The sequence below is a fragment of the Cyanistes caeruleus genome, chromosome Z (genome assembly GCF_971803275.1).
Source record: "Cyanistes caeruleus chromosome Z, bCyaCae1.hap1.1, whole genome shotgun sequence".
In the NCBI taxonomy this organism is placed as follows: Eukaryota; Metazoa; Chordata; class Aves; order Passeriformes; family Paridae; genus Cyanistes; species Cyanistes caeruleus.
The window spans coordinates 5,762,462-5,789,795 of NC_141732.1; the positions used below are offsets into that span (position 1 = coordinate 5,762,462).

At 46.9% G+C, this 27,334-nt stretch overlaps 1 protein-coding gene across 2 annotated transcripts; it reads right to left on the bottom strand.

Annotated features, from left to right (window-relative positions):
- Positions 1-206: 206 nt before the first annotated feature.
- On the bottom strand, positions 207-14,832 carry LOC111922159 (uncharacterized). Of its 2 annotated transcripts, none has more exons than XM_086867763.1 (15): positions 14,562-14,832; positions 13,627-13,664; positions 13,059-13,181; positions 10,000-10,134; positions 9,378-9,722; positions 8,764-8,931; positions 8,221-8,440; positions 6,137-6,200; positions 5,399-5,447; positions 4,543-4,655; positions 3,824-3,941; positions 3,038-3,137; positions 2,376-2,572; positions 897-1,034; positions 207-476 (listed from the first exon to the last, which is right to left on the bottom strand). In XM_086867763.1, exons 1-15 carry the CDS (start codon positions 14,638-14,640, stop codon positions 384-386), a joined length of 1,980 nt encoding a protein of 659 aa, XP_086723889.1. In that variant the 5' UTR covers positions 14,641-14,832; the 3' UTR covers positions 207-383. The 2 variants fall into 2 exon arrangements, with proteins under 2 accessions (XP_086723889.1, XP_086723888.1); XM_086867762.1 differs by having other exon boundaries at positions 3,023-3,137; positions 14,562-14,805.
- Between the last annotated feature and the right edge of the window lie 12,502 nt (positions 14,833-27,334).

The window sequence follows — 27,334 nt, forward strand, 5'->3', positions numbered from 1 at the left end:
CACAGCTGGGCAAAACTTGGCCACTGGGCCATATTCCAAAGGCAGTGTGATCTGGAGCAGATGCATGAAGAAGAGCTTTCCCCACTTACAAACCATACCAAAGAAGCCATCAATGTCACTTTTCACCTCTAAGGAAAAACTGGCAGTTCAGAAGGAAACGTTGAGCTTTCTCAAAGGGTCAGAAGGGAGGGAATCATCCAAAGGAGTTGAGGTGTCATAATCTTTATTGATTTAAAATTCTACTCTATAATCCTGCTCTACAATCCTTGTCTACATTCCTACTCTACAATCCTACTCTACACTCCTACTCTACAATCCTTCTCTAAATTCCTACTCTACAATTCTATTCTAAGATGGCCATGGCGAAAACTGTTCTAAATGGATTAGAACATTATCCTTCTCTCCTTCCACTGCTTCACTGAAAGGATGAGTGGCACCAGGCTGGAGCCAGGCTTGGCCGATGTTACAAATTGATGCTGTAGAAAGGAAAAGAAAACAAGAAGAAAGTATGATTTTCCAAGCTAAGAGCTGCAAAGGCAGGGGAATATTTTTTAAATGCAAGGGTGATTGAGTCAGAGTAGGTCTAAGGAGCATGGGGCAGCAGTGGCATAGGTTGGCCCAAGAGCTGGTAGGTGCCCCACCCCTGGAAATAGCTCAGGTCTGAGTATCCTGTTCTCTTTAAGGAGGTCCCTGCTCCCTGCAGGGCACTCGGACCACATGAGCTTTACAGGTCCCTGCCAGCCCTGCCCAGTCTAGGATTCCTCACCATTCTCAGTTGAACAGCACCAAGATTGGAGGTGAGGAGGAGGGGGGCACATCTGATGCCTTGGAATTCAGCGGAGAAGGAGCCACCATCCCTCAGCCACTGTTTCACCTGCAGCCCCTTGGCATTTTACCTGCAGGAGCTCCTCAGCAGACCAGCGCTGTGCCTCGTCTGTCTGCAGGCAGCAGCTCAGGAAGTCACGCAGCAAAGCTGAGAGGAGTTTGGGCTGCCGCAGCTGTGGGGTCCCTCCTTTGGCTATCAGGAGTTGAACCTGGAGCAAACAGAAACACAAGGCTCCACCTGCTTCTTTCCCATCTGCAACTGCTCTCCCAGAGCCCATTGTTTCAGCTCCACTCTGCAGTGGCAGATTTTGCCCTGGCAGAGAGGCAGAGATGACTTCCCTGTATCATCAAAAAACACAAGCCCCAAAGCAGCCCCAGCTTTTCCAACATCCTGCAGGTCTTGCTTTGGCAGCTGATTTCATGGACTGATCTAGTTAGTGGGAAAATAAAGACATGCAAATACATGTTTTCTTCTCTGAGGATTCACACCAGCTTGACAGGCTTCTTGGAAGAGGGATTTTGCTATTCTAACTAACTCTACTCTTTCCAAGGATTATTACATAAAAGGCAGCTCAGCAGTGCTTGTTGGTCCCGGAAGCACAGCTGCCATAAAACAAAACTCATCAAGCTTTTTGTCCTGTTGTTGAAAACAATGGTAATTGGAAGAAAAGAAAGGAAATCCCCCAGGTACTTTTCAGGTAAGGAAACAAACATTTGGGATCCCCTATTCAACAGAGATACATTAAGATGGCTCCCCAAATGTATTGAGATAAAAATGCCTTTTTGGGCACACAGGAGCCGCCTGCAGCTTTGTCTCTCTGCAGTCTGAAAATTTCAGGTTCCCTTATGTGGAAATAGGAAAACATTCCTGGTGAAATCTGAAGAAAGAGAAGTGTCATCCCTTTGCTAAGCCTCTGCTCGTTGGATACTCAAGTCAATGCATAAACACTGGACCCATCCCAGAAAGTGGCAGGAAACAAACTGGAGGTTTTGGCAGGCTCTCCCCATCACCAGGCTCCAGCTTGGTGATATGGAGAAAGTGGCTTGGCTTATGAACAAATATGGTCACTAAGTGTTTCAGCAGCACGGCACAAGAAGCAGCAGGGACTCTGTGCCTTTAAACCATCCTCTCCAGGTTGCAGGCAAGTTTCCCCGTGAGAAGAATGGGGGATGTACTTCTTCTCTCAAAACCACTATTTTAGAAACTTTGTTTGGTTTGAGTTTCTTTCCTTCATTGCTGGAAAAATAACACCAGTTCTGAGGTGCTTGTTTCCTGTTATTAGGGCCATCTACACAGCCAAAAGAGCTGGAACGATAACCCACAGCAAAATGTTGCCTGAGAATGGAGATTGTTTGCGTGGGGTAAGGCTTGAATTGCCCCACTGATGCAACCAAACCTGCAGCAGATGCTGATGTGCTGCAGGGACATTTCTAGAAGGGGGCCACGGTGGAAGTACTTGCAGCAGATGGCAATGGCATTTTGTCCAATGGCACAGAGAACATGGGACAGGTGAGAAAGAGAGCAGGATCAGAGAGTATTTGCACCTTACCGAGAGAGAACTTCTACTGTCATGAGGGACTTGTCGTTCCACCATTTCAATTCCCACAATTCCAAAAGACCATATGTCGACTTTGGGGCCATATGGTAGACACAGCACCACTTCAGGTGCCATCCACCAAGGAGTCCCAGCCACCGAGCGACGATGACTTTGCTCAGGGGTGAGCTGAGCAGAAAGGCCAAAATCAGCTGAGGAGAAAGAAAAATACTAGTTTTATTTGGATCCTGTCAATTAGGAAACCAACCTAAAGAATTGCCCAGTAGAAGTTGGAGAATGTGCTGTTGCATTTCCTGGACAGCAGTCCCTGCTCTGTTTCCATGGGGTTTATCCAAGGAAATATGGCACTGGCTACTTAAAACATCCCCACAGTTTTCACACATCCTCCAGCAGCACTTTTTGTTGCCCTGAAGGTTTAGATTGTAGCTCCCTCACTCTGGAAGGGACACACACAAACACACACACACACAGCAATACCACTCTTGACTGCTTGTGGTACCTTGTCATACCTCTGTGCACATCACAACTGTGCCTTCAGCTCACAGCAGGGGCCCCTGCACTGCCATCAGCACCATTTTTGGGGAGCTGGCAGTCACTGAAAGCAGCCCCACACCCCACATCCCTGGGAGGCTGAACCTCACCAAGAATACACTGACCCAGCTTGACAGAGCCGTCCGTTCTGAGAAGGATGTTGCAGCTCTTCACATCTCGATGGATCACATGGTTGGAGTGAAGAAAATCCAGTCCTTGCAGGCACTGCGAGAGAAAACAGAAACAGGGGGGCAAAAATGAGTGATGTGATTTCATCACACAAGCAAGGAAACAGCTGTAAAAATTCCCTTTGCAGGGGAATGGGGAGTAATGGCAGAACACAGTGCCACTGAGAGGAAGAGCCTGCTGCTGCAACAGGAGCAGAGCAGGACCTTTGTCAGGAAAGGCATGGCAGCTTTTGAAACAGCAGCAGCAACTGCTGTTGTAGACTGTCCCCTGCAAACCAGGCAGAGTGACTGCAGCTGCAGTGGGTGTGCTCAGAAGCAAACAGCATTTGGGCTGCACTACTATCCTTTTCAGCTGAGACCTAAAAGAAATTAGTCCCTCTTTTTTTCTTTGCTGTTTGTTTCAAATCCTGCCACCAGCACCTTTGCTTTAGAGGTAAGGAATGCAGTGCAGACAGGCAAAAGTTTAGATAGGCAGGGTGGAGAACAGAAAATCCAAATAGAAACAACAGAACTAGAATACAACAGAAGGACATAAGAGTACAAGAAGTGAGTAGAGTGAGTGCAGGGACACTGGCAGGCAGTTCACTTGAAAGGCTCTTGCTTGCCCATAGCATACCAGCAAGACAGAAACCAAGCTTGGCACATGAAATCACTCCCATTCTGAGCACCAGTTTCCCAGACAATCTTGCTCAAGCCCTTGGAAGCACAGGTGGGATCCCTGACCTCACGACTGACAGCTGCAATCTCTCCTTCAGACATGTACGTCTTGCTGATGACATCAGTCAGAGTGCCTCCGTCCATGTACTCCATCACCAGCCAGAGTTCCTCATGCACAAGGTAGCTGAAAGAAGAAGGAAACAAGGCCATGCAGATGAACATGCATGGCTACTTGTTTTTTTGCTCAATTCTTGTTTCTGGGTCCCTTTGAGACAAGGACAGACTAAAAGGAAAATTGCCTCTGGACTGTGCAGTGTTTGCAGTCTGTGCTGTCTCAAGAAGAAAGGCATGTATGTAACAGCCCAGATAAAAAAGCTGCCACGCATGGTATTTCTGGAAATAAGCACCTAGTCTTCCTGGCATGCACAGTAATGGGAAAGAGGGGCAACAATCCAAGGGAAATCCTCTCTAGGATGGATCATCAGCATTTAAGAAACTGGAAAAACTCAATCCCGAGAAAATGCAGATGCAATGAACATACAGGGTTTTGAATTATTAAGATAGGGCTGATGCAGGTTTTTGAACAATTTTCAAACTGTCTTTACCAAGGTAGATGATTGCAGACAAACTACAGTCTCTTCCCACCCATTGGAGATAAGTAGAGAAATAATAATTAACCAATAATTAAGAGCTCTATTTTCTGCCAGTGGCCAAAGCAGGTTCTTAACTTCTTATGCTTGTATTATGGAAACAAATATTGATGGGATAAGACCATGATCACTCACCTGTCTAAATAATTCACAACACTGGGACTCCTATAACTCTTCATGATCATGATTTCATTAACAGTTAATTGCTTCCTCCTCAGTCCTTGAAGATTGATTTTCTTTATGGCCACCTAAAATGATATTGAAAATGAGTAACTTTGGAAGTTGGCATGGAGCATCTCACATGGAATGAGTGATTCTGGAATGGCACAGCCAAGCTGTGCCAAAGCACCTTGTGATTAGACATTGGAGTAATTAGGAAGTGACAATCCAACAGCCCATTGCTCTGCTCCCTTGGGGACAGTTACATGACACCTGACCACTGACACTTTGCCTTGTCCACTTGGTAGCAAAGGTGTATCAACTCTCACCCACAAAGCTCTGACCACACCCTCTGCTGCTCTGCCTGCACTTCCAGAGAAGTAATCTGTGCCTTGGTACTCTGTGGATACAGGCAGGCCTTTGGGCTTTTAGGGACACCTTGCAGATCTCTCCCTATGTACAGCTCCCAAGTGGCTAATGAGCTACCAGTAACATTCAGACGTATTTGCTGGTAGCCAGAAATGAGGATTCAGGACTCTGAAGCTGTAGCCCCAAAGAGCAGTGAGATGCTCTAAGTGACATGCTAAACCTTGGTTTTAGCAATTGAGAGCAAGTAGGCACGTCCTTCTCTGCAAGGAACCGCTGCCCTCCTTGCCTTCCTACTGGCAGCTGAGAAGGACAAAGACTGTCCCAAGTGCAATTTGCAGGCTGGCACCAGTCTGTGCTTCCTGTGTCTTTGCTGCACAGCTCTACCCAAAGCTCCAGGCACAGATGTCACCCGTAGGGAAAGGCCTTGAGAACAGCAGAGTCTGCAGGGGCTGTTGACATTTACCTCTCCTCCTGTGGCAATGTCAAGTGCTCTAGAAACCTCTCCAAAAGCCCTAGAAACAAAACAGCAGCAAAGAAAGGAGAAGCCATTTAGATCTTGCAGTGAAAGCCACTCCAGACAGGAGATCTCTGCTGTAAATACCTAAAAGCTGCGGGTCTGCCAGAAGGCAGATGATACATTTTCCCCTCCAGTGCATGGGCACTGGGCCTGTTTCTGAAGTGCTGGGCTTTCCTGCCTCAGCTCAAAAAGACAGCTTATTCCTTCATCTCGGCTATCAGTTTCCAAACTGGGCAGGTCTAACCTTGAGCACGGAGAATTTCCTTTAGGAAACTCTTGGACAGAAATGTCCCTGAGGATTGTTATCTGACAGCTATCATAAAGGGGCAGGTTGCTCTTTCAGGTAAGCAAGGTTCTTCTCCTGTCATTTGTGTGGCAAAATTCTATGATCTTGAGACATACACAAATGCTAAGGAAATTACCACAGAGCTGTCCCACACTTGAGAGACAAGGAGATCTACCAGGTTATGCTCCTTGCTGCAGGCAAGACCTTGGTTGGCAGCATGGGGAGGTCTTTGGCAATGCCTTCTGAGCACACTTACAAATTCTGGCCAGTACTGAGAGATGGGGCAGACTAACCCTGGTGTCTAAACATGTTTGCAGCTTGTCTGACTTCCCACTTGATGGATATTCCACCAGCGAAACACCTGGCCCAAGGCTGTGTAGAAGTATTTGTGGACTCACCCACTGCCGAGATTTTCCAGTTCAATGTATTTTCGTATGGGATTTTCCATGTTCACCATTCTCCCTGAGGGAAACAAAATGCAAGATTCTCACTTTCATGCAGAAATATCACCTTCCAGGAGATACGAAAGGCAGCCCCACTGTCTGGGGCTCTGAACCCTTTGTGGTCAGCTGGGCAGCAACCACAACAACAACAAGGGCAAGAGCAACAAGCCAGGCAGTTCTGCAGTCCAAATGGCCAGCAGAGAGACTGGTTTTGTCCAGTCCTTTGAAGACTTCTCTTGTCAAGAAATAAATCCCAGGGAGATGCATCCCCAGGAGAGGAGGGCATCTTCTCTAGCTTGCAGCATTTGCCAACAGAATGAATGCCTTTCCATCTGTAAAGCCAAGCAGCTGATGCTATACCCCATTCCAAGGGGGCTTTTGGCATCAGGACCCTCACCCTGTATGAGCAGGCTGAGCTCCAAGATGCCCTTGCCCGTGGCCCATAGGAAGAACCCCAGTGCTTCCCTTCACCCTGACAGTGCGGATCAGTGGCTGCCATTGGACTCGGCCTCTCAGCACCGCACACGTCCCCCCCACCTTCCCAAGTGGGCACAGCGGGCAAGGGCAGCGAGGACAGCAGTGCTGCTCAGGTGCCGCTGTGACACGCACAGCTGCCCAGAGGAGATGCTGTCCCTCTCGGGAGTCCAGGCCATGCCATGCAGAAGCCGGCCCAGACGAGGGGCTGCTGCCTCGGGCCAGCTCGGCTCTGCAGCGGCCGGCCGGGCGGCAGCGCCACTCTCCCAGCTAAGGAAGGCTCCAGCCCCTTCAGTCAGAGCAGCCCTCAGGGCCAGGGCACACAGCAAGGCTGCCAAAGGCCAAGCATGAGCACTGACAAGCCATGGCCACAAGCCACAGCCAGCCTGAGCCCCTGACAAGCTGCTGTCCCCATTCAGGACACAACGGGATTGGCTTTGGCATCAGACACACCGAGGTGTGGATCAATGCCCTTTTTTGTCTCAACAGGTGAAAGTACACACAGAATCAACTGGGATCTTTTCTCAGCCCCACCAGGTCTTTATGGGAGGGCACAACACTGGCAGCTCTTATGGGCGAGAAGCAGATTAAATGGGTTGTGCTGCAGAATCACAGAGGGCTTGATGTGTTTTCCTAGAGACTGATCTGAGCAGGGGTTGGGCCAATGGGTAGCATTCTAAGAGTCATGGGAATGATTTGAAATCAGATATGAAAAAGTGCCATGGATCTGAGGAATACACAGTGGAGGGGCTGGAGGCTCCCTCCTGAGAAACGCCTGCGGTGAAGTTTTATCTGATCACACCATGTCTGTGTGTCTCTTGGAGATATCTTTATAAGAATAAAAGTAGGATATTAATTTCAGATTGTTATACAAGTATCTGTTTTTTCCTTGTGGGCCCAGTGAAAACTGCTCTTGCTCTCTGTTTCTGCTGTCACCTGATGTTCTTTCAAAGAAGTCCTCACTGACAAAAATACAGCATTCTCATCAAATAATGTAGTAGATGTAATAGTGGTAATAAGAATGTTCATAAAAATGACACCAGTAAGACACATGGGGCAGAACAGCTCCTTCAGGATGGAGAAAATCTCTACAAAAAAAACCCCAAAATAAGCCAGAAAAACCCCAAATTAAAATCAGAACTGCAACAAAACCACAAAACCCCAAAAGCATTCAATTTCTCTGAAGCATTTTGGTTCTGACAAGTGTAGGGAAGCCTGGAGTCTAAGTTGAATTTAGGAATCAAATGTTCTCTTCAGTTTGGCCACTAGCATGCAGCACTTGCATAGATAATTTGCTAGGTTACAGCCTTCTGCTGATGCAAGAACAATCTCTGCTTCTGCCTTTAGGAGAAAACGAAGCCCAGGCAGACCCGAGCCAGTCCAAGATTCCCTCAGAGGCAACAGGAACACCCAGAGTGGTCTCTCACTGCCTTGAAGCACAGCAGTTCCTGTGGGGAGCCCTAAATGTCTCTGTGACACCAAATTGAGGAGGAATATTTGGTACAGCTATGCTGGCACGTGCACACAATTCACTGTCCCTCAGACAAGAAATACACAAGCCATACTCAGAAGCTCCAGGAAGTCGTCCTGTAGCTGAGCAGCATCTGTGTCAGTGCTGGAGATGGATGAACAGCCCGGGCTCCACTTCTCTGGTTGGGGAACCAAGGCTCCTTTAGATGACGCTGCTGCTGCTGCTGCTGCTGCTGCTGCTGCTGCTGCTGCTGCTGCTGCAGATGATGATGATGATGATGATGCAGCAGATTCAATAGAAGAGCCTGTGTAGATCTGAGAGTAGAAATGAGTTGGTGTCAGAAAGATGACCGGCAGAGATTGCCCTAAGTTATCTTTACAAACACAAGCCCGTAAGAAGTTGCTCTTAGCCATATGCCAAGCTCATAAACTGGATTATTTTGGATGCCCGCTTCTGAAACCAAATGGTCAAAACCAGAAGTTGGTTTTAATTGAGTTCATAGCCAGTTTCATATTCCATTTTCATGGATTTTCTGAAGGATGACTGCAACAATGACCATTCCATTTCCTCCCAAGGATCCCTTTCCCCCTCCAAGGGCTTCAGACACAATTGCAGCGTCTTTGTCCAAATGTTCTACCTCTTCCCACTGAGTCCACTTTTCCTCCACCATCTTTGAGACATGCTCAACCTTCAGCATCTCTGCTTGGGACAGTTGCTGTGCCTCATGTCGACCTTGGGGCTCTTCATCACCAGTCATTTGCTGGAAGCCTTCCGAGGCTGCCAGGTGAGGTGTCAACACTCCAACCTCAAGTCAAACAGAACAAAGCAGTCAGAGACTACAGCTTGTCCCTTTCTGCCAAGGCTCATTAACTGTGAGGAAAGGGAACGAGCAGGAGAGGAGCAGATTCCCCAAGGGATACAGACAGCTTGTGGCTTGTGTTCAACATCTATCTGGGTGACTGTGTTCACTTGCAAAAACACCTGAAGAAACAAGGGGAGCAGGAACAGGCCAGCAGGAATGCATTCAGATGAGTGCTGGCAAAAGGGGAAAATGATTTGTGCCACTGTCCAGAGCAGCAGTTGGGATTCAGCACACCAGGAAGTTTCCTTCAAAGCAGCTGGGATAGACACTACAGCAGGATGGCACTGAGAGGCATCACCCCAGCTCCCTGCTGCTCTGCAGGGGAAAGGCAAGAGGGGCTGAAACCACCAGACTGCAGTGACTGCAGTGGCTATCGCTGTTTCACTCACTTGTTTTAGTAGGGAATCCTTCTTCTGAATCAGGTGATTAATTTTCTCTATGACAATTTTCAGTTCTTCCTCCAGCCTCTTCTCCTTTGCGTCGATCCTAGCCTCTGTTTCCTGCAGCTCTGCCTGGAGATTTTCCTTGATGTCCTCTAAAAAACACGAGAGAGACAGCTTGATGAGTGGAGTGACTTCTACTCTTTCACTCACCTCATTCTGCTGATCTCCTCTCTGCTCATGGAGCCTCATCTCCTCTTCGGTGCTCCTCATGTCTTCCTGGTGCCTTCCCTTCACTGCCACAATGGCACTCTGAGCTTCAGGCAACTCTGCCTGTGGCTCTGCCTTGATATTCTGTACACACAAATGGAGAACAAGTGACTGGGAGCTGCCATCAGGCTCAGCTTTTCCCTCTTTCAGCCTCAAAATCACACTCATTCAGTCGCTTCTTTCTGCCTACTTAACCACCTCTGCTTCCACTGTAACCCTCCTGTCCCAGTGCTGATCTCTGCAGATTACAAGGCTCTGTGCTTTCAGTGCCTCTTGGACTCCTGGCCTCCTCAGTCCCAAGAGCTGTGTTTTATGCCCCTCTTCCTGCCCTGCACTCTGTCACCTGCTGAGTCAGGCTTACCTGGCCATTCTCCAGTGGCTCTTCCACCTGCTGCCCAAGCTGCTCTTCCTGCTCTCCGGCTGGCAACAGCTCTCCCTCAGTCTGGCATGGCATCTCTGACAAATCAATCTGCTCCTGCTCTTTCTCCAGAACAACCTGCACAGAAAGCAAGAGAACATGGCCTTCTACTCCCCACACAACATTTGTGGCCCAAGACTCAAACACTGATGGGCTCACACGTTCCCAAAGCACTGTGCTGCTGCTCTCCTGGCTTGTTCTCTGCCCATGGGGAGACACAGATTCCAAAGTGACACTGGCAGTACAATCTGGGTCCAGTTGGGTCTGAATCCCCAACAGACTCTTGGGCAGCTGACAGAAAATGTGTGCCATTTCTCAAGGGTCTGCTGAGGGCCTCCCTCCCCTTCTGCTCTGTCCTCTTTGTCTTTCCATAGTCACTCACACTCAGCCCTGTCCCACAGCTCCACCCTGGCTCTGCAGGTGTTTTCCTGTGTGATTTCATCCCTTGTGAGAGACACTTGTGGAGTTCATGTTCTCCTCAGGCCTGCACCACCATTCCTGCCTTTCTGACATCTACACTCTTGCTAGAAATCCTGCTCGGTCAGGAGATAAGGATGTGTGCAATTTGATCCTCTGATGGAGGTCAGAGAGCCCCTATGGCCACCTGAGTATATGGAAAAGGACCAAGGTGTTTATCCTCCCTCTTTTGTCAGCTGAGAATTCTGAGCTGCACTAACAGAGATCCTCCAAAGGCCCCATCAACAAATGAATTGACACACCCCGAGGGATGCCAATGAAGGAAACCATGTGTCATATAATGCATGTATGACCAAAGTCTCCAAACTCCACCTAGAGCTTGAGATTGTTCCACTCCCTTAGGACATGCAGCAATTTGTTGCATAAAAAGAAGGTTTCACAGCAGAAGAGAGTGGAAAAGGAAAAGAGCTCTGAAGAGAAAAAAAAAAAAACATCTCTGCAGGGGGAATCATCTCTGCCTGCTCCAGAACAGTCAATGGAACCTGTCTCTCCTCCTCTCCTCAAAGGGATGACTTTAGGTGACCTTTATACCACCAACTGCTTTGCAGCAGAGATGGGAAAATTCAAATGGAATATTTGATATTTATCAAATCGAAATAGATAGATAGGTAGATAGATAGATAGATAGATAGATAGATAGATAGATAGATAGATAGATAGACAGACAGCTAGATCTCACTAGATAAACTCTCTTGCTATATTTTCTATCCCTACACACATCAACACTTGGTAGCCAGTGCCCCCATCAGCAGCAGTGCTGAACTTGCTCTCCTGTTGCTTCAATAAATCACACTCTTGGGGAATCTGGATTGTGTTGGTGCTTTGCTGTCAGACCCAGAGCACTGCTCTGGGAACTGCAGTCTTTGTGCATCTGTGCTCAGACAAGTTCTTCTCTTGGACTCACCCACACTGATGGTGCTGAAGTGGCTGCAATCAGAAATGAAGCCCAGCCCCTCCCAGCCTCTCTGATCTCTCAGCACCAGCTGGAATGCAAGGCCATTGATTTCCTGCTCAATTCCCAAACACAACACCTATTGATCAACCATGGGCTGCCAAAAGGCATGGGCATTGTTCACCTGAAAGTGATGTGCAAGCCCTGCTGTCTGGCCTGGCACCAGAACAGCTCCTTCTGCCCCAACATCCCCACCCCAAACTATGTGTTCTCCTGCAAAAATTCTGCATTTTCCAGAACTGCCATCTTCCAAATTCAAATTCTAACAGAGTCTCTTCCAGTGCTGCAAGTGGGCAGGAAGGGTTGAGCCAAAGCACCTTTAATGGCTGCAGAAGGAGAAATTACACAGTGTTCTTCCTGCTATCAAACCAACAGACAAATAAACAAAGCAAAGAATGAAATTGTCACCCATTCCAGGGTCTAATCTTCTTGGCTGCAGGGAGGGCATGTTTGGCAGGAAAGTGGCCCAAGTGATGAGCACTGGCATGTCGGGATTGATGGAAGTCTGCTTGAAGCAGACTTGAAGCACCACGGTGCTGCCCAGCACAGGGGGATGCTCAGTGCCCTGCTCCTGCTGCCCCACTCTTGCTGACACGTGGCCAGCATGCCCCAGGCCTTCTTGGCCACCTGGGCCCAAGCTGGCTCACGTTCAGCTGCTGTTGAGCGACACCCCTGGGTGCTTTGTCCCAGGCAGCTGCTCAGGCACCAAGTTGCACATTTGATTTAAAGACACCATCCAAAATTTGGAGATGTCTTTCCTGTTCTTAGCAACACAAGACAGCACTCAAGGACTTGCGGCTTTATCCCAGCCTCCAGGCTCCTGGGGAGTTTTCAAAGCTGCAGACTTCAGAAAGAAAAGTCTCAACAGACATATGGAGTCTCTGGTTTTGCCTCAGAAGAAGGATTCAGAACTGTGCAGTTTGTGTCTTTTGCCACACAAGAGAAGAGCGGCCCCACATGGATTCATGGACAACAAAATCATCTCTTTGCAGCTTATCAAAAGCCAGAAGAGACATGGGCTCAGAGCACCTGTCAGCTCTGCTACTGACTGCTCTGCCTGAAGAGGCAAAACAACAACCTGGCAACAAAGGCACCAAAATCCCTGATTTCAGTCAGAAATTTCACATCCCCAGTGTGTCTCTGAAATACTCCCAGGTAAGCACACTCAAGAAGCTCATGGGGACAAACCACCCCAAAGTGCTTGTGTGGTCAGATCCACATCTTTTGTGCCTGCAGCTACTTGGCCAGTCTGTAGGGCACAGGACTCTCCAGACCATAGTGTCCTCTCCAGAATGTGACATGGCTGAGCAGAGTGTCTTTGAAATGCTCCCTCCTCTGGGCACAGGGAGCCTTCATGCTTCAGGCTGGCCCCTCTCAGAATCCCAGCAATTGGGGGCCTAAACATGACAGATCAAAAGTCATTTTTCAGCTGCCATTGCCTGGGGTGACTTGCTAGGTGCTGGCACGACTCCAGCACTCGGCAGCCTCAGCTACCAACAGCAAGTGCTGGCTGCTCAGGAACTTGCAGCTCTGCCTTGCATTAAAGACAACACCAGCCAGAAGTGGCACTTACAGTCTCTGAATGTTCAGGCTGGGGTGTGACCAGTGCTGGAGGCTCGTGGTCATTTTGCTCCTCTTTGGCCTCTTCTCCAGGAGCAGAGGGAGCCAGAGAAGAGTCTGCTGTTGGTTCTGGGCTCTGTGCACAGATAGTAGTGTTAGGGACAGGCAGCTACCTATCATTTATAACCTTACTTCTATTCTGCTCTATTTCTACAACCAGCTCGACTAAAGACAAATCATCCACTTTGATAGCAATGGGATTCTAAGTCACTCCAACTAAATGAAAATGGCTTAATTCAACTGGACTGCAAATTGTCTGAATTAGATCTCCCACCCTGGCTACTGTCAAGAATATGCAGTGTTCTTTCTGCAAAACTGGTCTTCTGGTTCTTTTAAAGCACTGAAGTGGAAAATGAGGAAATAGGCAGCAATGCCTTTGCTATCACTGCTGGAGACATGGAAATGGATTTCCTTTCAGCCTACTCAGCTGGCCACCTACACTCTGCTGCCACAGGCCAAGATCCCAGCTTGCTCCACAATTCTTCAACAGCAGGAATATCAAAGGTTCCTTTCTCACTCACCTCAGGATCGGCACCTCTGAACACACGCCTCAGGTGACCTGCAGTGAGCAAGGGAAAATGAACGCAATGGGGTGAGAAAACTGCCTGGGCTGCTGAATCCCATAGAATACGTGAACCCAAACAGAGGGTATTTTCCTCTGACAGCCTCCCTCAGGGGACACAATTCTTTCACACATCCAACAAGGAACTGGGCAATATTCTTGCTTGTGCCTACGCTTTGGCCTCTTTTGCCAGTAAGTGAACACAAAGTTGATCAAGAACATGCAAAGTGTTCTTTAACACTCAATGCTCGATTCTTGTCCTACAGATAAAGTAGCTTTTGCTCTTTTTCCTTTCAGGTACTTTTTTAAAAGATAAGTTGCATGCAATAATTCTCATTAACTTGCTGAAAACATTGGCCCAGAAAATCTTCCCCCAAATCCCCCTGAGCTGTGGCAGTTCTATTGTGCAGCACAGCAACAGCAGCTCCAGCGTTCAGGAGCACACACACACTGCTTTGGAGTTTGCACTTCATTGCAAAGGGTATTGCTATTCTAGCACTCAGAAAAGGGTGAACTTAGTCAAATCCTTTCATGACAAAACTGAGAACAAAAGAAGCTTTCCCTCAATTATGGGGAGAACCACAAAGTCTTAAGTAGGCCTTCTGAGAAGGTCTCTGCATTTTCAAAGCTATCCTGCTTGAGCCAGCAAACTGAGGAAAGGACAGACTCTGCTGCCACAGACTCTCCTGTGCAGGGAATGGAACCCTTGCAAATGCTGCCTGCAGACCCCTGGCTACAGGCATCCCGTTTTTGCTAAACTTGTTGACAGGAGCTTTAGCAAAGCAGTGGCATCCTAATGGTCCTTCTGTTTCAAAATCAACCCAGTGACTAAGAAAAAGCAGGAAGACCTACAAAAGCCAGGTTAGGTTACACCCAGGGAAAACCTCTACTTACATGCCAGGTTGGTCAGGTAATAGCCGGAATAAACAAAGCCGTAAACAGTGCAAACTGCAGCAGCGAGTGGCTCCATCATTGGAGCACTGCTGTGCCAGTTTGCAGACACTGCTCCAACACAAGATACACAAGGCTCCTGTCAGTGTGCAGCTGCCCACTGACAAACGCCTCAAGCAGGAGGATGCTCCTGCACTGAGCAAGCCCAAGAGCTGCTCTGACACTGAGGCCTTCCGTGCTCCAAGGCAACCTTCTGATGTCACCACGACAATGTGGCAACCATGCCCTGACATCACAAAGCAAGTGTTCTGCATTGGAATTTATGCAAATTTATGCAAAGCAACCCAACCTCCCCTACAGCAAACACCAAATAGCCTGGGAAGTTCTCCTCTGTCACAAAGCTGCATAGACTCTCATGGTGGAACAAACCCCGTTGTTGAAGGGATCCAAGAGTAAAAGCAAGAGTGGCCCAAGCACCTACAGCCTGTTCCCCAACTGAGCACTCACATGGGACCAAAGACAAGGCAACCAGACCAAGAGAATGGCCCAAAGCATTGCACAGAACCAGGAAAGAAAACACTGTTGCCATAACAGCTGAAATAATTCTTAACAAATCTCTCCACATATTTGCATATTTATTGGACTTGCCCAGGGCTCCTGTCTACATATATCTCTGCCTTTATTCCCATTTGGAAGCAGTTGAACTGGCAGGATCTACCCAGCAGCAGCAGCAGCAGCAGCTCCAAGCTGGGAACATGAGTGGCAGTGCTGATTTCCAGAGCCTTCTGTCCCCCAGGTGAAGCCAAGGCAGGAGCAGGTTGAAAAGTGCTGGCGCTGCTGCTGCTGCTGCTGCTCAGTGCCAGAGAGCTCTGACTGGGCAGGGCACGGTGCCCACTGTGCTGTGGGCTCTTTCTCCTGCCAAATCTGGACACACCTGGGAACAAGTGATAATGACTTCTGGGAAAAACAAGGGTTTTTTTTGGGAGCTGCATTACTCTGCATACACTTGGGCCACCTGCAGTACAGAGCTTTGGCCTTCAAAAAACATAAACCAGAGAGAAACAACTGGAAAATGTTTCATTTTTACCATTTTCATTTTCTGACAGATTTAAATCACAACTCAGAATTTATTGACATGAGAGTAGGGGTATCCTGAGGCTCTCTGCTAGTCATTGTCATAGTTCAGTGCCAGGGTCTTCATTTCTCCATGTAGGAAGAGGAATAACACAGCACCAATAGGAGGATCAGATCATTTGTTTATTCTCTAAGCTTGGTTACTTTTATACTGTATATAGATCTATTCATACAAGTATCCCCTGTAGAACTGGCTGCACACATCCTTGTAAGCATTTGTATTGGATAATTACGTTTGTGTATATGGGACCAACACTTGTGTGTTCAACTTCTCTGTCTCCCATCCTGTTTGGCTCTTCCTTTGTGTTCTTTTGCTGACCATGACTGTTCCTTCCCTGTCTGATAACCTTGCCCACGTTCTTAACTCTTTCTCTTTGAGGTGAAATTTGTTCTAATGCAGCTCAGGGTCCTACATCTCCCCTTCTTTTCTTTAAAATTGGAGGAATTAAATGGTGCAACATTTGTTGAAGGCATTGTAACAAACAAGGAAGAAGCAGCAGAAAGCTTAGAAATACAATCAGTAACATTACTGCCCTCTTGACCAAGGCCTGCCACCAACCCCTTAAACCCAAACTAGAAAGAAAAAGGATCATGTCATTCTCTGATATGCTTCATGTTTTCATGTAGTCCTGCCATTAGTTTATGAATATTTTGGGAGTGCTCAGATAAGTTAAAACAACACATTCCTTCAAAATCTTCACATCCATGTCCATGTGGTAATAACAAAAAATCTATAGCTGCGCAATTCTGCATGGGTGTCATGCCGAATACTATCAACATCAGTCAGCAACTCACTCAACACTTTCTTAGTCAAATGCAACTGTTTGTCAACCCAACAGGCAAGACGAGCTTTATTTTTCACATTCCTGGCAGCCATTCCCTCTGGTAAATGGAAAGATGTTGCAATGACAGTCACCAATGATGGTAATTGCACATTGGCATTACAAGTCTCATCAAAATTCAAATGGATCAATGTGATCTTTGATGATGACTTTGACTGGCATTCAATAAATTCCTCATGTGGGGGGCAAATAATTTTAGTGGACCAAGAGAGCATGGTCCACCAACAGGTCATCTTGGAATACCAGGCAATGCTCGATTCCCACAAATCAAAAAGAATCCTGGTGGGAGTTCCCATTCTCCTGAAGTGTTTCCTGTCAGACCCCCTCTTTTTAATCTGTTCCATGGAGATTGTCCTGTAACATTTGGATAACCTTCAAACAATGTTTTTTCTCCTTGCTTTTGTAACCAACTAATCCAAGGATCTCCAAACCAAACTACTCCTGTACCATTAACTGCTTGCCATGGTGGGGCCATACTGTTGCAACTAGGCAGAACAGTAACATTGACATCCAAGGTTGGGAAAACACTGGCTAACAAATCCAGTTCTTGAAATGGAATAGGATATGATCAGTTCAAATTTGCAATTACTCTTTTCTGCCAGGCTGCATTGCACACAGACAGCCAAGTATACTGTCCCTTTGGACTGAGACAGTCATCACTTCTGCCACTTCTTAAATTTACAATTTTCGGGTCCCCCCAACCAGAAAAATCTGTTTTGTTCTCCTGAAGGGGAATGCCAATTAAGCAAGTTCAAAAAGGGTCACTGGCCTGCTGTAAATTGAGACAAAAATCCTGCATACCAGACACATTAGCCCAGGTTACCCAAACATTTCTTTGTGCTTTGTCCAGAAACACCCCTCACCATACAATGAAAAACCCCAAAAAATCAACATTAACATCGCCATGGGCGATGGGCATCGTCTTTCTGCCATGTCCCATTCAGGACTACAAGCTTGCCAACTTTGGGCAACTCCAACACCCATTCCACACTTGGTGTTCACTACCTTATTGCCTCGCCTAATACGTAAAAATGCGAAGCGTTTAAGAAGCTCAAAGCTAATGTCTGCTAATACTCTCTGTCCAAAATCTTCAATCTGTTTGAACGAGTTTAGAAACTGTTGTTGTTCACGCAGTACTCTGACTGCACCCCTTGGAGCATTCCCTCCAGGCAACTGGTCTAATGATGGACCACCAAAGTCAGTCAACCATCGTGCTCTAGAGTAGGTAATAACCCATGTGATACATGGCTGACACTTATACACCTCCTCTCTTTCACATGCCTGAGTGACTCTCCAACTCTCTTGTTTACACCAAGAACAACACACCAATAGCCAGGGTCGATAGTCAAGCCCTTGTTCTCCACAAACACCTTCAAGAGTCTCTAATTGTCTCTTGTCAACTGATTGTTTTCAAAGAGCCACATAAAATGCAGTAAGATCTGGCAAAAAACCAACTGCATCCTTATTGTCAGGGTGCAGGGCACTCAGCAATGGTGTCAATGCCAAGTTCATTCCATGCTGATGTCTCTTCCATGCTTCAAGACAAAGAGCTGATGTCATTATTCTTCTGTAAGCATGGTTTAAGCCATTTTGCAGGAATCCATGTAGCTGAATCTTTCCCTGTGGAAATACAAGCATAAGCCCTTCCCCAAGTTAATAACTGCATTGGGCCCTCCCATAACCCAGTCAGAGGAGGAAAATATTTAACTTGAATATTTTTAAAAGTAAAATCAGGTTGGTTTGTTTGCATGTGTACTATTGCAGGAGGATGGTCTTGTCGTCCACCTACACTCAACCAATTTATAACAAATAATGGTTTTGCCAATATTTCATGGGGGGAACCCTCTATTTTCCCCTGTTTTTCCAAAGCAGTAAAGTGACTTTTAAGAATGTGATGAAAGCATTCAACAATTGCTTGGCCAGACGAGCTATATGGGACTCCATGGAGAAGTTGAATACCCCAATGTTGTAAAAAATTAGCACTAGAAGTGGCTCAATATATGGGACCATTATCAGTTTTGATCATCTTGGGGAATCCCATCACAGCAAAATTTGGAGTTCTTCTCCAAAGTTGTTGAGCTGCAGCAGCTGAGGCAGATGAATGGGCAGAAGCCCACACAAATGCTGAGCAAGTATCCACTGACATATGCACATAATGTAATGGTCCAAAAGGTGTAAATTCAGTAACATCAGTTTGCCAAACTCATGGGGCTGGAGTCCCCGAGGATTAGCTCCTCCATCTTGCAGTGGTGTCAGAATAGTGCTGTCAGGACATGCTGCAAGCACCGCTCGAGCCAGTGTTTTTCAAATTCCAAATTGTTTACAGAGAGCAGCAGCAGATTGATGAAAGATACTATGTGATCAGGATGCCTCTTGAATTAGTGTGACCTTCGGAGAGGATGACTGAAGAAGAGCCTTCCCCACTTACAAACCATACCAAAGTAGCCATCAATGTCACTTTCCACCTCTAAGAAATAACTGGCAATTCAGAAGGAAATGTTGAGCTTTCTCACAGGGTCAGAAGGAAGGGAATCATCTGAAAGAGATGAGGCTTCAGAAAATTTATGGATTTATAATCCTACTCTAAAATCCAACTCTACATTACTACTCTACAATCCGACTTTCTAATCTTACTCTACATTCCTACTCTACAATATTACTCTAAGCTAGCCATGGAGAAAACAGTTCTATATTGATTAAAACATTATTGTTCTCTCCTTCCACTGCTTCACTGATACGATGAGTGGCACCAGGCTGCACCCAGGATTGTCCGATGTTACAAATTGATGTAGCAGAAAGGAAAAGGAAACAAGAAGAAAGCATGATTTTCCAAGCTAAGAGCTGCAAAGGCAGGGGAATATTTTTTAAATGAAAAGGGCATTGAGTAGGTCTAAGGAGCATGGGGCAGCAGTGGCATAGGTTGGCCCAAGAGCTGGTAGGTGCCCACCCCTGGAAATAGCTCAGGTCTGAGTATCCTGTTCCCTTTAAAGACGTCCCTGCTCCCTGCAGGGCACTTGGACCACATGAGCTTTACAGGTCCCTGCCAGCCCTGCCCAGTCTAGAATTCCTCACCATTCTCAGTTGAACAGCACCAAGATTGGAAGGGAGGAGGAGGGGGGCACATCTGATGCCTTGGAATTCAGCGGAGAAGGAGCCACCATCCCTCAGCCACTGTTTCACCTGCAGCCCCTTGGCATTTTACCTGCAGGAGCTCCTCAGCAGACCAGCGCTGTGCCTCGTCTGTCTGCAGGCAGCAGCTCAGGAAGTCACGCAGCAAAGCTGAGAGGAGTTTGGGCTGCCGCAGCTGTGGGGTCCCTCCTTTGGCTATCAGGAGTTGAACCTGGAGCAAACAGAAACACAAGGCTCCACCTGCTTCTTTCCCATCTGCAACTGCTCTCCCAGAGCCCATTGTTTCAGCTCCACTCTGCAGTGGCAGATTTTGCCCTGGCAGAGAGGCAGAGATGACTTCCCTGTATCATCAAAAAACACAAGCCCCAAAGCAGCCCCAGCTTTTCCAACATCCTGCAGGTCTTGCTTTGGCAGCTGATTTCATGGACTGATCTAGTTAGTGGGAAAATAAAGACATGCAAATACATGTTTTCTTCTCTGAGGATTCACACCAGCTTGACAGGCTTCTTGGAAGAGGGATTTTGCTATTCTAACTAACTCTACTCTTTCCAAGGATTATTACATAAAAGGCAGCTCAGCAGTGCTTGTTGGTCCCGGAAGCACAGCTGCCATAAAACAAAACTCATCAAGCTTTTTGTCCTGTTGTTGAAAACAATGGTAATTGGAAGAAAAGAAAGGAAATCCCCCAGGTACTTTTCAGGTAAGGAAACAAACATTTGGGATCCCCTATTCAACACAGATACATTAAGATGCCTCCACAAATGTATTGAGATAAAAATGCCTATTTGGGCACACAGGAGTCACCTGCAGCTTTGTCTCTCTGCAGTCTGAAAATTTCAGGTTCCCTTATGTGGAAATAGGAAAACATTCCTGGTGAAATCTGAAGAAAGAGAAGTGTCATCCCTTTGCTAAGCCTCTGCTCGTTGGATACTCAAGTCAATGCATAAACACTGGACCCATCCCAGAAAGTGGCAGGAAACAAACTGGAGGTTTTGGCAGGCTCTCCCCATCACCAGGCTCCAGCTTGGTGATATGGAGAAAGTGGCTTGGCTTATGAACAAATATGGTCACTAAGTGTTTCAGCAGCACGGCACAAGAAGCAGCAGGGACTCTGTGCCTTTAAACCATCCTCTCCAGGTTGCAGGCAAGTTTCCCCGTGAGAAGAATGGGGGTGTACTTCTTCTCTCAAAACCACTATTTCAGAAACTTTGTTTGGTTTGAGTTTCTTTCCTTCATTGCTGGAAAAAATAGCACCAGTTCTGTGATGATTGTTTCCTGTTATTAGGGCCATCTACACAGCCAAAAGAGCTGGAACGATAGCCCAAAGCAAAATGTTGCCTGAGAATGGAGATTGTTTGCGTGGGGTAAGGCTTGATCTGCCCCACTGATGCAACCAAACCTAGTGCTGATGCTGATGTGCTGCAGGGACATTTCTAGAAGGGAGCCTCGGTGGAAGTACTTGCAGCAGATGGCAATGGCATATTAGGGCATCTCCTCATGCTCCTTTGATTTAGGACTTCATCTTTTTTTATTGACTTTTATGTTATCTTATACGTGTCTTTTATAGTTTTCTCTCTCTTGAGAGAGGATTAAGGTCTCTAGGTCTTCTCTTTGCAGTGAGTTAATATCTCACCCAGGCCTGCAGATGGTTACGATGATTTTTGCTGGGTAGTGGTTGCAATAGTTACGGTGATGGATTTGAGGCCGTGTTGTGGTTGTGCTAAGATCTCAGGGACCTGATCACAATGGTCATGGCTGTTCTTGCTGTGTGGCTGGTCTTTGGCCCCTGCTGTTTTTCATTTCAGCTGCAGACTGATGGCTTCCCCTTCCCACTGATGGCAGCCGCTTGTGGGGGGTCATGCTGGAGGGGGCCTGGCTTGGCCAGCAGCTACTCCCAGGGCCCAGCGGACTCTGGCTCAGCACGAGCAGACAGGGCCAGGGCTGAGGCCAGGGCTTGGTGTTAGTAAGATGTTAGTAGCTGTGAATTGGCTTAGCTCTGGCCAGGGCCCTGCAGCCTCCCATCCCCCGCCTGGCTCCTGTTGGGGCCTGGCCCGGCCCCTCCAGGCCTCGCAGGCTGCGGTGGAGCGGGGCAGGCCCAGCCAGAGCCCAGTTACCTTTCAAGGCTGGAAACAAGAGACAGCCCTCTTGGGCTTGCCTGTCTTTTAAAATGTAGAATGCACTGAGGCAGAGCCAGCTTCTAAAATTATTTAATAGGTTGTCACTTCTCAGAACTAGACAGCTATTGGTTTTTTACTAGGCACAGAGGAAGCTCTTAGCAGCTTCTCTCAGAAAAATCATTTTCCTGGGTGGCTTCTTCCCTCCTCACTGAGTAATAATAAATGTAAAACCAGCATATCCACGCATCCTCAGAGTCCCCAGTGTCCATGGAATGGCCAGTGATTGGGGAATGCTGGCAGCCACAGTGATGTCGGTCATCCCTCCTGGTTACCCATGGGACTCCTCAGCCCCTTTTGGGATTTCCTACGCTGCCAAGGCCGTGGGGAGGAAATGCCTTTGCTGCCATCCTGGGCAGGATCTTGCTCGGCACATTATGGCCTCATGTCCCCCATGTCTCATTGTCCTCTGACAGCCCCTGTGTCCCTGCACTTCCCTCAAGAGCAGGACTTTGGTGCCAACACCCCAACACTCCAGATCCATGCAATGGCATTGTCCCTGTGGTACCCCCACACTTACTAGATGGAGGAGAATGCCGCTTAGTTGATCTAGGAATTGATCCCTGGGCAACAAGATAATGTTGCCCTATCACCCTACCAACTTTTCCCCCTCCTCCCTTTCCTCTTTTGGATACTGAGGCAAAGAGATAATGCTTGAGCTAAGGGAAAAAGCTGTAGCTCTGAGGAAAGTAGTTACTTTGTAACAGGGTATGGGAATCAAGCACTTCTCAGAAATCAGCAAATTTAGCACAAGGCAACTGCATAAAGCTAACCACTGGCTATTTGAGCAGACAATCTTATAGAGCACGTGCAGAAACAGAGATAAAAAAGTTCAAGCCTGAGGAACACTTCTGGCCTTCATCCGCAACGACCACCAGGAGGCTGACGACCACCTTGTGCAGAGCCCTGCTACAAGGGCTTCCATAATCAAGGAATTAGAAAATATGAAGGTCAGGAAAGTAGAATGTGCCCAATAAGTTAAAAATGTGTAAAAGTTTGTACTGTGCTTTTTGAATGGACAAGTGGCAGAGCTGTTCACCTCACTCATGGTGTTGAATAAACAAATCCTTGCTCTATAGGCCCTGCACTATGGAGTACTGTTTAATTCACTCCTTTTTGTGCATCATAATCCCAGTATGCTTTTCATTTTCTTCTTAGAATCTTCTAATCATAATATGAGTAAGAGAGCGAGTTTTGTATTGACAAGGCCAAAACAGGGTAACCCCGGGACAGAAGCAGCATTTCCAAATGCCATCCTGGGAAAGGACACAAAACAGCGCTGGGGAAGAGCGTCCCTCGCACAGCCCTCAGAGCTGCCACAATGCACAAGATGGTGGCTGGGGCTGAGGCAGCCACACACAAGATGGTGGCCAGAGCTGAGGCTGTGCCACGCACAAGATGGTGGCCAGAGGTGAGGCTGTGTCTCTCAGAGCGTTCTGCAGCCTCTACCAGCCCAGCCCCAGCCCCAGAACATCGCAGGGCAGTCAGAGCTCCCCTTCCAGCCATCTGTTTCAATGGACATTGACAGACACCTGGGGCATGGAGACAGACCTGTGGTCTGTGCACACAAACACATACCAGCCAGTTTGTAACCTCAGTTGGCAGTAGTCTCAGGTGAAAATAGAAAAAACTCCAGGGTTTGAATGTTTTAAAATAGAAAATTTCATTTTCCAAAAGAAAGTACCAAAAGCAGAAAGAAGCATCACAGCCTGGTTCTTCCATGCAGGACTCATAGTGAGTGTGAGGTGTTGAAAATGGAGATGGGATTTAACTGAAAGCAGACTGTGCAATGGGTGCTCACCTGTGATATCTATCCCTCAGGGTACCTATTTATTTAGAACACTATGAAGACTATGTAGAAATGAAAATAACCCATCAAACTGCAGCAGGAAATCCATTGTGGCTTAGGTTCTTCTTTATGAGATTCTTTAGGCTGAGCAGAGCTTTTGTGTTCAGCAGATGCACAGGCAGAGGCTTCTTGGGCTGCTGCTCTAGCACCCGATATTTTGAGTAGGGGATTGCAGGAAAAAAACAAGAGAAACCCATCAACTACTGAAGAGAAAGAGTCACTGACAGGAAGCAGTGGGTGAAGAAATAAGAGAGGAAAAAGGCAGAAAATAGGAGGTCACAAGTGTGAGAAATGTGAGTAAGAAAAGGAGAGAAATGGGAAGGAGAAGTCAGCTGTGTGTGAAGGTGGGGTGGTGAGAACTTCAGGGCTCGGGCACCTCAGCAGCTGCTTCTGGGCTTTCAGCTCTTTAGCCCTCAAAAGGGCTGCTGGAGTGAAAACAGCTCTAAAGGCAAATACAGAAGAAAAGAGACAGATCTTCGTAGCTCTGATCTCTCAGGAGGTTTTAATTCAGCTTTCTCCTCCAAGAAATCCCAGTTCAAAAGCTGCTAGGGTCGGAGAGAACTTGCTTTTTATCCGCTGTGGAAAAGGGTGGGTCAAAGGGAATAACCAGTGAGAAACACAGAATGTACATAAAACTGGAGGCATGCCAGGGGTGGCTTTTTGACCTCAGCACACCAGTAAAGGTGGCCAGCCAGGGTCTCTCTCCCAAGGAGAGGGCAACCATCTGCAGCCTAAGGGGTCTCCTCCCTCCAGGGAAGAACGGCCACACCGCTGGCCAGATCCCTGGCCACTACAGGAGGGAAGAAAAGGATAGGAAAGCTGAGTGGCGAAGGGTGAGAAACATGAGGAGCAGCAGCTGCTCCAAGCTGGGAACATGAGTGGAAGTGCTGATTTCCAGAGCCTTCTGTCCCCCAGGTGAAGCCAAGGCAGGAGCAGGTTGAAAAGTGCTGGCACTGCTGCTGCTGCTGAGTGCCAGAGAGCTCTGGCTGGGCAGGGCACGGTGCCCACTGTGCTGTGGGCTCTATCTCCTGCCAGATCTGGACACACCTGGGAAGAAAATATGATGACCTGTGAGGAAACTGATGGATTTTGTGGAGGCTGCATTGCTCTGCACACACTTGGGCCACCTGCAGCACAGAGCTTTGGCCCCCCGAAAGGTAAACTAGAGGGAAAGAGCTGGAAAAGATTTTGTTTTGATCTTTCTTACCTGCTCAAGAGAAATGGCCAAAATGAAAGTGACCAAAGAGGGCCCATTCCCCTCAGCCAGCTCAAGGTTCGAAAGGAGGCAGTACTCTATTTCAGTGCAGAGTGTGTGGAGAATCCCTTCCCTAAACTGTGCACATGTAGCAATCTCACCTACTAGCTTGTATCCATGGAACTAAGACATCTTCGGTACTTTGCTGAAACTCACAGGCTAAACATTTCCCCAGATTATTTGACATATTTAAATCCTGTCTCAGAATATATTGAAATGGAAATAGGGTTGTCCTGAAGCTCTCTGGTAGTCATTGTCATAGCTTCAGAAGGAGACCCATATAGAAAAGAAACCAAGACACAGTGGGGGTTGCAAAGAAAATTTATTCCATTAGTTGCAGTAGCAAATAATACATACCAACTCCTGGATTCCCAGAAACCCACTGAGCAGGAGAAGGAGGTGAAGCATGGTACTCGGTGGGAGGGGCAGGTAGTGTCATGGTTTTAAACCAGTAACTAAAAAAAAATTACTTACTTTTTACTGTGAGATATGGATTAGAACAAGAGCAAAACAGGCATAAAACTTAAAAGGAATAAAGAAAGTTTATTAACAAACTCCAATAATAAGAACACCAGAATAAACTTCCAGAAAAACTTTTTTTATCCCCTATCTACTATTCCCTTGTTCACATGACAACAGAGACAAAAACTTTGGAACTTTGGTGGTTAAAACAGTCTTAATTCCTGCTACAGTCTTTTCACCTGTCTTTGTAGAGAAACAGAAGTTTCTTTCTATTTATGGAGTTTCTCACAAGAAAACTATTTTTTGTTATAGTTCTCCATTGCCCTGATGTCAGCTGCCCAGAGCTGCTAGTATCAGAGCTCACTTCTCCCATTTCACATCACTCTGAGGTGTGTATCCAGCATCACTCTCTGCTGGAGAGCAAGTAACACAGGATTTGCTGTCCTTGTAAGGCCATAGTGTCTCTTAGAAGTCACTGCAAAAAGTGGTGTCAGTATGAAGACACAGAGAGCAGCCAATCCAGGTCTGCTCCAGAAGCTTCAGGCTGAAGACAGAGAAGTCAAACACCTAAGGCAGCAACACTTCACCCCTGAGTGTAGGGATGGCATTTTAAGGATGAGTTATTCAAAAGCAAAAGTCTTCTTCATCTGTTTCTGTGAGCTTCACCAGAAAACAGTTTTTCTCATTGCCCCCCAAGGCTTCAAATTTTCGCTTCACTGTTTCCAGCACTTCACTATATCACAATCACTCTACTTTTTACTCGAAATTTTCACTTTGAACACTTTATTCCTCCCTATATACTGTCATGAATTAAAGGAGATCTTTCAGGACCTTATTGTCCATCTCCATAGCTTTAACAGAAAAATATTTCATCTTAATTAAAGCATCTTCTTAATTCTCTACCTTTCCTGAAGCTTCTTTTCTTTCTTGTCACTGGTAGTTTATAAAGTCTCTTTTCATGTTGATCACTCTCTCTCTTTTTCCTTCTCTGGATAAAAAAAAATTAATCTGCAAGTCTCATCTGGGTAATGAAAGGGTTAAAATCTTGCCCAAGCTTTGTAGATGGTTCTGTGACCTCTGCCGGTGCAGGAGCTGGAGCTGTCTGTGATGGAAGATTCTTCATGGCTGTTCCGGAAAGTGTAGTCGCCGCTTTAGCTCGCTGCAGGTTCAGAGCCTCTTTCTTTCTTCACTCGGCAGTCTCTAGTAAATTTAGTCACAGTAAAACCTGCAGCCGAGCCAGAGATCAGCCCGGCCTGGCCAGAGACCGGGGAAAGCCTTCCACAGGCCCCATCTCCCGGCCGGGAGCCGCTGGGCCCAGCCCAGCCCCCGCCCGGCCACATGGCCTGGGCAGGGAACGGGAGGCCGGAGCTCTGTTACCTTTCACAGCCAGGAAAACAAAAAGTACCAAAGTGCCCTGACTTTACATCTTAAGGTAGGGTCCACAAGTTGATCTCCCTTTTCAATGGTTAAAATTGCTGTCAATTCCCAGTAATGACCAATAATTGGTCAGGAGAAGACACTCCTTTCAGTCCCCAGCAACTTCAACTTCCTTAGCTCTCACAACCACCTTAAAGGTAAAGTCACCTCATGACAACATGATAGTCAGAAAACCATTGTTATTGTCCTGAAGCCATGGGGTGTTTCCTTTAAGAGGAAGAAAAAACCAAAAGACACAACCATAAATTAAAAATGAAAAGTTAGAAAAAAGTTAGAGAAGTCAGAAAAGAAAATAGGAAGTTAGAAAAAATAGAAGTTAGAAAACAGAATAACTGTTTTACTAGGCATGTTCTGAAACACTTGTATGTTTTTCTTCTAGTGTACCTTGACTAAATGATGCATTTTTTTGATTGAATATGTAAAATTTTGATTAAAATTTAAAAAAAAAATTCTCTAATCAGTCTCATGTGATTACTTATGGATATATAGCAGCA

Bases quoted from the DNA above. Each gene is read 5' to 3' on its own strand.
- LOC111922159 (XM_086867762.1), bottom strand. From the start codon at position 14,640: ATGATGGAGCCACTCGCTGCTGCAGTTTGCACTGTTTACGGCTTTGTT. The intron at 4,656-5,398 runs GTAAATGTCAAC...ATATCATTTTAG, and splicing joins ACATTGCCACAGGAGGAGAG to GTGGCCATAAAGAAAATCAA. The intron at 3,942-4,542 runs GTGAGTGATCAT...TTCTTCTTTCAG, and splicing joins GTTGTGAATTATTTAGACAG to CTACCTTGTGCATGAGGAAC.